Here is a 13,378-nt window from a genome sequence, read left to right on the forward strand (position 1 = left end):
TTCCCAAAATATAATTACTTGATTCGGTAGCAGCTTCGAGAAAAAATAACATTTGACAGAATATTGCTTTATTCCGGACCTCAACTTAAATGTTTACGATTCATATACCTAATTGATTCTACTGCTTTCATATTCACGTAAACATGCCACAGTTCAAAATTCTGCAAAACCTTAAACCCTCAAATCCAAATTCACAAAGGTGCAAAATAAATCCTTTCATTTTTCAAACCCCAAAAGTACATATAATGTGTTTGTAATACCATAAAATACATGTCCCAAATTGCAAAAACGGGAGGTCTTGATAATTAATTCTTATCTAAGACTGGGGAAATTAATTATGATTATTCAGAAGTTTATTAACATCTGTTTGCACCACATGCCAGCATTTTAGCAAACTCCTTTTGGCTTTGGCAACATTTCGAAAGTTCGGGAAAATCTTTGTTTTGTAATAGGGATGCAATATCGCTTACCAAAACATCGATATATTGGGGCGTCGATGTTTAAAGAATCAACATCGAAATCTAAAAACTTATTGAAAAAAACATCGTTATGTAGGTGCTTTTGAAGATTTTGTTAATTCTGGACAGGTATTATACATTTTTACATTTTATATTCTACATTTGTTTTATTCAACCTAAAGTATTTAAAACTAAAAGAGAATAAAAATTGAAACATGTGCGCTCTTAGATTAAAAAATAATTACATGAAAAGTCTATAAAAAAATAAAATAAAAAAAGGGTATTTTTTTAAAACATAGATATATTTATTAAAATTCAGATTTCCCCGCATATTTTTTTAAACATCGATGCGTAAATTATACTCATAAAAAAACATACAAACACACAAAAATTCGCATCGTTTTAAAACCACGATGTATTCGATTCGAATTGATAACGGCGTTGCCTAGTGGAATATTTTAAATCGTTAACTTTCAAAAAAGTAAGTTAGGAGTACGCTTATATTTACGTAGCCGAAACGTCGAAACGAATCCAACATACACGAAATCACGCAAAAAATTGATCACAAAATTCCTAAAAAAATATCTTTCATTTGATAAAAATCACATTGAAAAAACATCGGCATTCAGATACATAGTTTTTTTTCTAAACTAATATCGATGTTTTATCAGTGCGTGATCGTCTGTACAATGTGCATCCCTAGGATGTAAGAAATGAGAAGTTGTTTTGGACGGTTTTTGTCACAGACTACAGACTACAGATAAATCGTTTTAATTTTAGTGAGCGTGTTAGCTTTTGGCTTTGAGCGTGTGCATCAGTGCATCGGAGATCTTTAAATGAAATATCCATAGTTAATTTCCGCATTTTATGTAGCATAAAGCCTGTTCTACTAATATCAAACATCAGACCGAAAGTAAACGCGATTCCTCGTTCAATGGGTGTTATATATTTTTTAAACTGTCGTACGAATTACAAATCTACATAGCGAAATTATCTCAATGGACGCATCTTCTCATAATATAAAAAAATATATTGTAGCACTGTTTGAATTCACGGAGTATTTCTATTCAGCCTCCCGTTTTTTTTATAATAGAATGTGATAGTGACTGAAGCAATTAATGAACTTATTCATTGGAAAAAATAACTAAAGATGTCCGTCGCCTTTGTACAGCGCGGCAACCGTCCTCCGCCTAATTCGGCTCTAATTCAGAAATTATTGGACGAGAATTCTCATTTAATTAAGACCATTAAAGACTTTCAATCTAAAGGACAAATTACAGAATGCATACAATACCAGCAGGTCCTTCACAGAAATTTAGTTCACCTGGCAAATATGGCAGATGTCTTTCGGAATATTCACGATATCTTACCGGTAAGTTTTATTTATATATTTTCATAAACTCGATATGAAATCTTTACACGTCGTGGTAATATGAAATAAATAAAATGTGACGTATTTAATTCTGCATACCAAAAAATACACCACATTTATTATTAACATGCTTGTCACATAATATACCTAGGTAATATAATCATTTTTACCTTTACAAGTAACAACGAAATTTTGATGAAAATAAAATCTTCAGAAAATACACTCACTCGCGCTCCAGAATTATAACGCACGCATTCCATTTGTTTAAATCTTTTGGAAAAATATCTGGGTACAATTCAATTTTCATAAATTATTTAGATTTAATTGCATATTACTCAGTCACTTTAGTTTAATTGTTATGTTGATGGCTACACATTTAACAAAAATAGTTACACCAGAAATAATGAAGCGCTGGTTTGGTCTTAGTAAGAAACAGAGTACATTAGATGTATTTTAGTTATTCCGGTTTCAAAATTATTTTTATGTTTGTTTCAGCTTCCGCCTCAATCACCATCAGGAAATTCACAACCTAACCAGTCTCCTCCCCACGGGCCAACCACTGAACCAAATAGTCCTCAGAATATGAACTCCAACAGTTATCAGTCCCCTCAAGGGTACTGCGGCTCCTCTTCTCCCAACACTCCTCGGCCCGGCGGCCCTCAGCCATACACTCAAAGGGGATATCCACAAAACCAATACCAAGGACAATACCAGAACATGAGCGGAGGGCCGTATCCTCCGCAGACGCAGTCCGGGTACATGAACCCCTCCCAGCAGGGGTATGGGCCTCCCGGGGCGCAGCCACAAGGATATCCGGCCAACTCCAACTATGGCCCGCCTAACACAGCCGCCCCCAACTCTAATTATCCCGCCGCAGGTCACCAGGGGGGTGCGTACCCTCCGTCTTCCATGCAACAGTCCTATGCTCCTCCTGCTACTTCGGGGCCACCCAATCCTGCGCCGTATCCTGGCGCCAGAGCAGCTTCTTCTCAAAATTATTCCGGTGGCAGCGCATTCCAAGGTCCGCCTGCGGGATCCAACTATCCGACAGGGGGTGCGCCGACTCCCGCCAACTATAACGCCAACTCCAACCAGAACTCGACTTATCCCTCCCAACCTTTTGCTGGAGGCGCCCCTCCCGGCGGTTATCCGGCGGCACCCGCCGCCCAGCCTAGCCACTCTCCGCAGCCCGGCTACCCTGGGCAGGCCCCCGCGGGAGCCTATGGCCCGCCGCCGGGGCAGGCGCCCGCGGGAGGCTACGGCCCGCCGCCTGTGCAGGCGCCAGCCTATTCTCCTTCCGGAGCCCAGAACGGGGGCGGGCAGGCCAGTGGCGCAGCCGGTCAGTCTTACCCGCCTCCGGGGCCGGCGGCGGGGGGCTACCCGGGGTCTGCGCAGCCGCCCTTCTCCAACCCCTCTTCGCAGCCGTCCAGCCCCGCTCCGTCGGGGTACCAGGCGGCTCAGGCCGGAGGCGGAGCGCAGTATCCCCCGGGCGGTGCCTACCCGCCCCACGGTTATGGGCCGCATCCCCCTCAGTATCCCCCCGCGCAGTACCCCGGAGGACCGTACCAGTACCCTCGGCCCCCTGCTCCACCTCCCCAAGGGAGCTACGGAGGCTACTCGTATCAACCACCCGCTCAACAGTAGAATTACTAAACACCTCTTTTCGATGCATCTGTGTATACTTAAGCGTAGTAATTATTTATTTAATGTCAAGTGCGAAACTAAATTTGTCATACAATAAATTTTGTTATAATGTTTGAATTTTTTAGTTTCCAGAATTTGAATAAGGGATTTAATAATTATATTAAAAAGTATATCTATTTGATGTATAACTTCCGCTTTCCAAGCCGACTATGTGATTGATAAGATTTGTGGTCCATTATTTCAGAAGTAAGTTCTCAGGAATGTTACAATGTCCATACTCTTTTTTTCCTTTAGTTTTTAAAGCCACAAGTTTAATTTGTTTTGTGTTGGTGAAATATTTTAGATTAAAGATAGGTTTTCTACAAAACAATGCTCTGTGCTATATTGCCAAAGTCAATGCATCTGCAAATAACTATGATTTTACCATTGATATAAATGTTTTTCTGTTAATAACTTTCATAGTTTTTCAATAATCTAAACCATACATACATTATAATATAAATATATTTTTACTGTACTGTATTTTAAATTTACATATTAGTATAATATACTATACCATTCCTTAAAGTTTTTGCATGTTATGAACACGTTTTGAAAGTTAAAAAATCTACTTATTGTTTCATACTATAGACCGTAAAAACATTTTATATTATGACAATCTTTCCACTGCATACACAATATTCGAAAAGATGTCTTCAAATCTACTAGAATGATCTGTAATATCCAAGAAACATTTTTTTTTAAATGTTGCGATGTTCACAATATTTTAGTTTTACAGAGTGAAAGATATATAATAAATGTATTAGGAATATTTTAATTATCGTGGTGTGTCCAAAATAAAAAAATCACTGTTTTGTATAATAAAATAATTGTATGACCATATTATATTAAAAAAATACTATCATATTTTGGCTTTACTATCAATATCATCTCCTAAAACATTGTTTTGATAGCAAATATAATTTCAACAGAAATATCCATCACCCACCAAGACTACCTGTCAATGAGCAAAATAAATAGCTATGAATTAGAATAGTCTCTATCTGTCTTGATAAAAAAATGCTTGAATTTGTTCACTGAATAATAAATATGTTTTTAGAGACCTCGTGTTATTTATAAATCAAAGGTGCAAATGATCTCTGATTTCAAGTTACTATATTATGGTGTAAGGAAAAAAGTTTCCTAGGTAAGGGATAATACATACTATCTATGCTTTTACCCAACGTACTGTATTGGGTTTCTTTGACAATTAATAGTCTAGAGAGGATGTCGACTGCTCGACTGTTAATGAATAATAATGTTACTCTCATCACCAATATCCTAACTCTCCTGTATCTGTAGTAGTATAGTATAGAATTATGCTATAGGTAGTGTAATACAACAGCGAGCCAAATGGATAGGCCATAACATAAGACCCCCCAGACCTGCTTCTTACGCTTGCGGAGGGCATGCGCAAAGGCACAAATTACAGTGGATGACCCTGTTTAAGCTACATGGACCAGATTATCTCCGACATGCGTTGTAGCGGGTAGTCCGAGTTAAAGAGACAAGCAGATTTCCCAAAATTACTGTCCCTGATAAACTTTTGTGAATCCTCAAAAGACCACCAGACTCCAACACATGTTTCAGTGTGAGTACAATAGGACAAATTTTACCCACTATTCTCCACTGGCACGCATCCACAGAATTGCAAATAATTATGCTGAGCCTGTTGGACTAGCTCCACACCACTCCCGCTGCAATCAAATCAGCTATCCTATTCATCGAATGGCCATCCCCTCAATTCTTCTCTTTTTAATGTGTCATGTACTCATCTTAATTTTATTTTCTTTCTTTTTTTAAAAATTGATAACATAAAACATTTAAGTTTGTAAGTGAAAATTCTTGATGGAAGTTCATTGTAATTTATCATATAAATAAAACACGAGTGATACTTTAATCCACAAATTTGGAATATCCAGTGACCGGTTTCATCGCTTTCGCGACATCTTCGAGATTGGTATCTTTATTAAAAAGTTAAATGTATTTATACAGAACAGAGGTAAGGATACATAATTCAAAGTTATATGTAAGTAAATTAAATAAAGTTATTTTTATCTTAAGGATCATTATCAACAAATTTTCTTTGGGTTAACTAATGAATTGATATAATGCTATTTTAATGAGTTGAAGTATTTTATTTTATTGAGTTTAAGTATTAAAAATAAAATAAAATACTTAAAACTCATTAAAATAGCATTATATCAATTCATTAGTTAACCCAAAGAAAATTTGTTGATAATGATCCTTAAGATAAAAATAACTTTATTTAATTTACTTACATATAACTTTGAATTATGTATCCTTACCTCTGTTCTGTATAAATACATTTGACTTTTTAATAAAGATACCAGTCTCGAAGATGTCGCGAAAGCGATATTCCGGTCACTGGATATTCCAAATTTGTGGATTAAAGTATCACTCGTGTTTTATTTTATGTTATTTTCTATAATGCTTTATTTACTTTTAACTGTATATTGTAAGAGCCCTCTGGGCGTTCATTAATAAATAAATTTTCAGAAAGTAAGTGTACTAGATTTTTATATTTGTTTAGAAAAAGTGTATTTTAAAAAAGAAGCACAGGATATTGTTGATACACTTGTCGTCTATTTCTCCACATAATTGCCATCCCGTTCAATGTATGTGGTGAGCCGTGGCACAAGCTTCTTTATGCCTTCCTCGAAGAACTCTTTCCCAGTTCTGAACCTTTTTCTGCACCTGCTCGTCAGTTGAAAATTTAATTCCACCCATGTGTGCCTTTAGGGAGGTAAAAACATGATAATCTGAGATCAAGTCAGTTCAATTAAATATGGATGGTGGTTCATAACATCCCAACCAGATGAGTCCAAGAGCGCCTTGGTGGCTAAGGCTGTGTAAGGGCGGGTGTTGTCATTCAACAAGCACACCCCTCTTGTCAGCATTCCCCTCCTTTAATGTTTTTTTAATGCTCCCTTTGCGTTTTTTAGGGTCTCACAATATCATGCTTTGACGGTATCCTCCTGAGGCAGAAATTTGACCAAATTGATGCCTTTTCATTCCTAAAACACCGAGGTAACGATTGTTTTGTTGGAAATTGTGGTTTTGAATTTTTTGCAGATGTGTCACAACTTGTTTTTTTGACTTAGGCGTGTAATAAGTTAACCATAGAGTTCAGAAAATCCTCACCTTCCGATTCAAGACGCTCAAGAAACTCGTGGTCGCAATTGACCCCATTTTTCTTGTGCTGCTCTGTCAGCTATTTTGGGAACCCATCTTGCGCACAGTTTCCGGTATCCCAGCGTTTCTGTGAGTGTCTCGTAAGAGAGTTGTGGAAACATCGCAGAAATTTCATCCACTGTTAATCGGCGGTCTTCACAGTTTCCTAGATTTTTTTCACCAACTCGTCAGTCAAAATGAAAGGTCTTCCACTCCTCTGTTCGTCATGAACATTTGTTCTGCCTCCACTAAACTCCCTACACCATTTAAACATATTCGTTCTGTTCATAATGTCTTCGCCGTAAACTGTTTTGATTTACGGAAAAAAAATTGGAAAAGCAGATCACAGCATGTGACTCGCACTTGGCGAGATTTCTTATCAACATCTTTCACCCAACTGGACACTACAATGTGAGTTTATGTACTACCGTGTTTCTGCGATGCTCGCTCTGTCAGGAGATCCCCCTCTAACACTTAAAGTTACCGACCCTCAAAAAACCATAGCCTGTTATGATCACAGTACACAGTATTTTCGGAACATGCCTCTTATTTTATGAACTAATTTCGTTGCTTATTTTTTTGTATAGTATTTATTTTACAAAAATAGTTCTAAAGCATTGAATAATTCCTTCTCCATCCCACACTGTCCTATCCCTGTAGATGAATATTTTACAATACAAAACAAAATATTATTTAAATTATTTTTATTAGTAAAACTAAAATATTCTTTTGACAATACACTGAGGCAGAATTATTCACTGAAGGTAATTGATGGATCCTTAAATGGATGAATACTTTCATGGAAGATGTCTTCCTCCTCGTTACCAGTTTCATAATAAGTTGGGAAAGGAGGTGCAGTTTTATGTTTCCTGAGTGGCAATATTGTATCGTATATATAACAGAGGCTGTTGGTTCCTCCCGGAATACTAACTCCCTGTACCCAGAGTACATTATATTTGGTGTTAATGCGAAGAATTGTCGCCCCTTTGAGTATTCGGGATCTGCAATGGATAGGTTAATTTTTAGACAAAAACATAAAGCCTGACGACACTGATATTTTATAAAAAAAACTAACCTATAATATAGTCCATTCAAATCTTTAATTGCACCGAAAATTTTCGAATAAAATTATTGAATGTGCACACTAACACAAATAAAAATTGTTTGTTTATTTGCTTCACCGACAGGCAGCAATTCAACAATTGAACAGATTTACTTTTTGTAAGTGCAGTCATTATATAGGTGCAGATCAATAAGCATCTTCCGAAACAGATGAACGTAGAGTAGCTATTGTATTATCCATTTGTACAAATATAAAGTATGTATTCTGCACAGAAACTACGTATATTATTTCTACCCACTATAGACCATACACAAATGAAGGGTACACGGCTATAACGGGCTCATTGCATTTTTAGAATTTTTGAGATATTAATGAATTTTTTTTCCTGATAAAATAGAATATTAAAAAATAACAAAATGTGGCTCCCTGTCTTATAAACACCTGGCAAAAAAGCAATCAAAATGTGATAATTGCTGCAATGAGGAAAGAAGTTTTTTAAAAATATAAAGCAGTTTTTTTTTATTCTTTTCTGTGATTGTATGTAAAAAAGTATATGTATTAATTGAAAACCTATTTTTTTTATTTATTAAATACAAGAGACTAGAGTCCCACTAATAAGGTTTTTATTCTTCTTTTAATTCTCCTGTAAAATTTGTTATTTGTTAATTAACCCGTTCTGCATGTACCCTTCAAATGTGAATAATACGGAAATCATTATTTTACCAAGCTCATTCATATCATGCTCATTCTAAGATATTGAATATTGTGTGATATTTCACTATTATATTAAGTGTTTATTATTTCAAACCTGTTTCCCATGTGGCCAGGCATTTTCTTGCCGGGCCAAACTCTGGCTTTCTCTCCACCACCGCCAATATTTCCCGGGCGACGATGTGTTTTGGTAACTCCATGGCTAGCGGGCATTCCTTTGAAACCCCATCTTTTAACTACTCCTTGAAACCCTCGATCTATTCTGTAATTGTTGGTACTTTCAATTTATGCCAAATAATTAGCAATATTGTTTATGGAGCCACTATGCTTTTAATGCATAAATAGGCTGAATATTGAAATTTCTTCAATTTAAAACACTTTAGTTAGTTGTGCAATAAATGAAATAGTTTCACTCACGTTTTCCCGCGTACGTCCACAGCATCTCCGACCCTGAAGTGTGATGATAAAAGAGGTGTTCCGGCTGGCAATGCTGCATCGGGGGTAATAAAAAATCTACAAATGTGTTTCTTGGGTAATACACCGGCTTTGTCAAAAATTCCAAAATATTCTTTAGTCAGGAGAGATGGATCTGCTGTTTCCGCTCCCACAAGTAAACAACCTAACTTGTTCCTTATTCTTACTTTACGTTTAAATGAAGCTTCATGTTCTTCAGGCGGTGTATACTTTATGACATGGTTATCTGCGACCTTGAGAAAATAATTCATTAAAGTTAATGTTATTTCATTTCATGTTATAATCAAAAGTAAAAATTATTTAAATTCTTATTAACTAACGTATATCTTTTATCAAAACTAGAGGTTGCTACTTATTTTTTACCTCTTAAAATCACTCTTAAAATAAATAATAATAATTATTGATATTTAGTTTTAAGCTAGCAACTTGAAGCTTAAATTTATTTGAATGAAAGTTGGTTTTTGATAGGTTTTCACCTCTTCATCTTCCTTCTCTGATGAAGGCTTCTTCCATTCGCCTCTATGTTGCCCTGTTACATGCAGACTACATCAAGGTCACACTGACATGCCGGTCTAGGTCATCTCTCTACCTTAATTGTGGTTGCCCTGCACTTCTTTTTGTTGTTAGAGGTCTCCAAGTCAACGGACTTTTTTCCCATTTCTCACCCGTGCTTCTGGCTACATGGCCTGCCTATTGCCATTTTAGGGTCGCCATGTGGTGAATGATGTCAGTAACTTTTGTTCTTCTTCTTATCACTTTATTTCTGACTATCTCTCAAGCCTATCCCCAACATGGCTCTTTCCATGGCTTTTTGTGTCACCCGTAGTTTTATTACAACAGTGTTACCGTTTCCAGGCCATAATACATACATATGTAGCAACCAGCAGCACACATGGTTTATATAAATTTTTCTTCAGGTTGATGGATATTTTCTGTTTTTTTAGAATAAATACAGTTTTTTTAAAAGCAACCCAACTTAATTTTAGCTTTTTTAAAACAAATCTAGCCCATTTTTAAAATTGTTTAGACTACACGTTGAGGCCAGCTCTTGCGGTAGCTTATTCCAACTATCAGAAACCCTTTTATTCAAGGAATGCTTCCGTGGGTGCACAACGAATCTGATTTTTCACCAGTCTGAGACTGTGGCTTCGAAGTTAAGAATCGTTTTTCAGTTAAATCATGGAATTTGAACATTCGGTTTGAATATAATATTTTTATATCCTGGACTCACCAAATATAATATTGAATATCAATAGGCGATTTGTCATAAAAAAATTTACTCTTAATATTTAAATCGAACACTGATTTGAGTCTTCTAATTAGTAGACTCAAACCAGTGTTTGATTTAAATATTTAGATTATAATATGGAGTTCTACAAAATAAACCCCAACTCAATAAACAAAAAAAATTAACATATTTAAATGTCACATCACAGTTCAATAAAAAGAGGCTAAATAGGGAAGTTCACCGCTATGATAAATTGGATACAAAAAAAATGAAATGAACAAACTACGCCACAAGTTTTTAGAATCAGTTAATCAATTACAGCGTTGTTATGTGTTGTGATAGTTTTAGTTGGCAATTTTTTTAAATGTTAAGTGTATTTTTACACTACGGGCTCTACTTTTAAATGTCAATAGAACAAACGATAAATAGTGACATGACAGGTGGAGTAATTTCAAAATTCCTTTTTTTTTTAAAAACCACCGAACTTCCTCATTGCTTTGAAGAACGATCAGTATTTGAAAATACATCGAGTTACCTGTAAAAGTGTTGTTAAAAGTCGTCGACCTTTATTGTCCCAGACCGGATATTCTCCAATTTTCCGAGCTATAAGTCCTGTTCTTTTTGAGTAAGGTTTCCATTCAACAGAAAGCGGTGCATCTGCTTGGAGGGGTGAACTGGATTGACTTTGTAGATGACGCATAGAGGAATTAATTTCTTGTCGGTCTTTTATAACTTCTTGTATAAATTCTCTATTTTCACGTGTAATATAATCTTCATGTACCTAGAAAATGTGTAGAAGAAAAAAAAATAACTGAAAATCGTTTACAATAACTTTTTAATATATAACAAATTATACTTATTTTTGGCATTTAAATAATCACTACATTATTACTAGGTAGTATAAATATTTTAGTGATAATCAAATGATTTTTTTATTATTTAAAGGCTAAATTATTGACTTTATTGCAGAAATAATGTGGTCATTTACTTTTAGAAGCAAGGTGTAAATATACAATTCTCCATTACACAATGGTTTCAGTTCGAGAAAAGAAAAAAGTAAAGGAAAAATTAATAACCATGAAATTACTTTAAGAAACAAGACAGAAAAATTATTACAATGTTTAAAAAAAATCCTAACTGGGTATATAATATACAGCACATAATCAACAAATGAATAAATTTAAGGAATATGAATGTAACTTGGGTAGAATGGTAAATTTTAAGTGTGTAAAGTGAGCCAATAGCAGGCCATATGCCCTATAAATATCTATAAGAATACTGATGAAATTACAAACAACAGGGGATATGATAAAGAAATAAAAATATATTTAAAAACTCAGATACATACCACTCGTTGCTTATGTAAGAACCATTTCGGATATCTTAATTTTGTCTTTGAAATAAACAATTTATGACGCACTTGCTGAGTATAGGTGTTCATTCTGTAAAAAATTACAAAAAAAATAGTCTTTAAAAATGGAGAAAAATAATTTGCACGAGAATCATTGATTACGCAGAAAATCCCCCATGCAGCCCTGACCTAGCGCCATCCGATTACCATTTATTTCAAAGTTTGCAAAACTTTTTGAATGGTAAAACTTTCATCAATTATGATGATCTGAAATTGCACTTGGTTCAGTTTTTGGCCGATAAGAACCAGAAGTTCTATGAGCGCAGAATTATGAAGTTGCGAGAAAGATGGCACAAGGTCACAATAAAAAAAGGAATAAAGCGTAAAATATGGAATTAATTAAAGTTTATTCTTTGTAGAAAAAAAAAAATAGTTCACTTCTCAATACAAAACCAAAATTACTTTCTTGCCAGCCTAATATATGTACTTTAGAGGCAGACGGATTCAAATCCAGAATTTGATGAAATGACATTTCGATTTTTGTATCCAGTTTATGATCATGTCAATTGATTTTGAAGAAATGTAAGTCTTATAATGAATGAACTAATGTATACATACAAATTAATGTTCTGAATTAATATTAATCACTTAGAGAAAGTAGATTCGTTAGGCTACTGTTGAACATTTGATGTTTGGATTTGCATCCGCCTGCCTCTGAGGTATAGATATATACTGTAGACTTGAACCAAGTGTGTGAATGCTGTTTGGTTTGCGTACACTTGCCAAGCGGCTTGTAGCAAGCGTGCGGAGGTACCATAATACCTCAAGCATGTTAGATAAATGGGTTAACTTTTTATACTATTATTTTTTTGTAAGCTTAAAGTACTTAATTGTATTTCAGGAGAAGTATATTTGCTAAACTAGGTACCCGATGACGAAATAGATTGTAGTAAAAATGAAAAGTCGACAGGTCACTTGCCTGTAATAAAATACTCTTAAAATTAAAACTATTTTTAATAAATTAATTTTGGTACTGTTTTTCGTAACATTATTAGCATATTTATATTATTATATCATAATGGATGTAACAAAACAAGGTGGTGTTGCTGAACTGTAACAAATTGAAAATGATATAAAAACTGGATACACTAAAATAAAATTAATGTAAAAAATGATGAGGATTTTTTTAAACATTTAATAGTTTACTCACGTAAGACCAAGAAATCGCTGACACAAGACGTTCTCAATCATTGAAAATGCCATCGTTTTAAAAATAATTTACACAAATGCTAATTCGTATTTAGATAATATGGTTGACACTGCACAAATTATTGTTATACTGTATCAACTTCTAACATTTTTTATGAAACCATACAAAATTTAGGTTATATTTTTTTAACCATAGAACTCACTGTATCTGCAGAGAATCTGTCAAATAATATAGTGTTGTGAAGACCTACTGATTTTTGATGATTCGATTTTTTTATTTCAACAAATATTAAAAAAGTAAAAAACTAATTATTATAAAATACACCCGGTCCTTACACTAAAACAGTTTTTAACAGTCATTAATGTTACTGGTGGTTTCACTATGCGAAGAATTGACGGATGATGGTCCGGATACCCGGATGCTGTATATATATATATATATATATATATATATATATATGGTCGAATAATTTATAAAGCGCCATTTTTGTGAAAATCACCTCAAGGGCGCTGTACAATTAATAAATATCCCAGTACGTCTTGCAGCTACAGAGCGCATGGACGGTTGGGATTCTAGTTCCTTGTTTTCAATTAAGATCAATCAAAAGTTATAACATATAGGAGCTAGATTACA

The 13,378-nt window shown here is 34.7% G+C and overlaps 2 protein-coding genes across 2 annotated transcripts; one reads left to right on the top strand and one right to left on the bottom strand.

Moving 5' to 3' along the window:
- The first annotated feature begins 1,187 nt into the window (after positions 1 to 1,187).
- Positions 1,188 to 3,585, top strand: LOC148283260 (uncharacterized). The gene is made up of 2 exons (XM_088223791.1): positions 1,188 to 1,830; positions 2,326 to 3,585. The coding sequence occupies exons 1-2, from the start codon at positions 1,609 to 1,611 to the stop codon at positions 3,472 to 3,474; spliced, it is 1,371 nt and encodes a 456-aa protein (XP_088079917.1). The 5' UTR covers positions 1,188 to 1,608; the 3' UTR covers positions 3,475 to 3,585.
- Positions 3,586 to 7,400: 3,815 nt separating this feature from the next.
- mRpL3 (mitochondrial ribosomal protein L3) lies at positions 7,401 to 12,977 on the bottom strand. Its single transcript, XM_088223780.1, has 6 exons — positions 12,746 to 12,977; positions 11,533 to 11,626; positions 10,720 to 10,965; positions 8,900 to 9,189; positions 8,580 to 8,744; positions 7,401 to 7,709 (listed from the first exon to the last, which is right to left on the bottom strand). The coding sequence occupies exons 1-6, from the start codon at positions 12,796 to 12,798 to the stop codon at positions 7,460 to 7,462; spliced, it is 1,098 nt and encodes a 365-aa protein (XP_088079906.1). The 5' UTR covers positions 12,799 to 12,977; the 3' UTR covers positions 7,401 to 7,459.
- Between the last annotated feature and the right edge of the window lie 401 nt (positions 12,978 to 13,378).

The sequence above is a fragment of the Micrasema longulum genome, unplaced genomic scaffold (assembly GCF_059751315.1).
Source record: "Micrasema longulum isolate JH-2025_06_02 unplaced genomic scaffold, ASM5975131v1 h1tg000251l, whole genome shotgun sequence".
NCBI classification, from domain to species: domain Eukaryota; kingdom Metazoa; phylum Arthropoda; class Insecta; order Trichoptera; family Brachycentridae; genus Micrasema; species Micrasema longulum.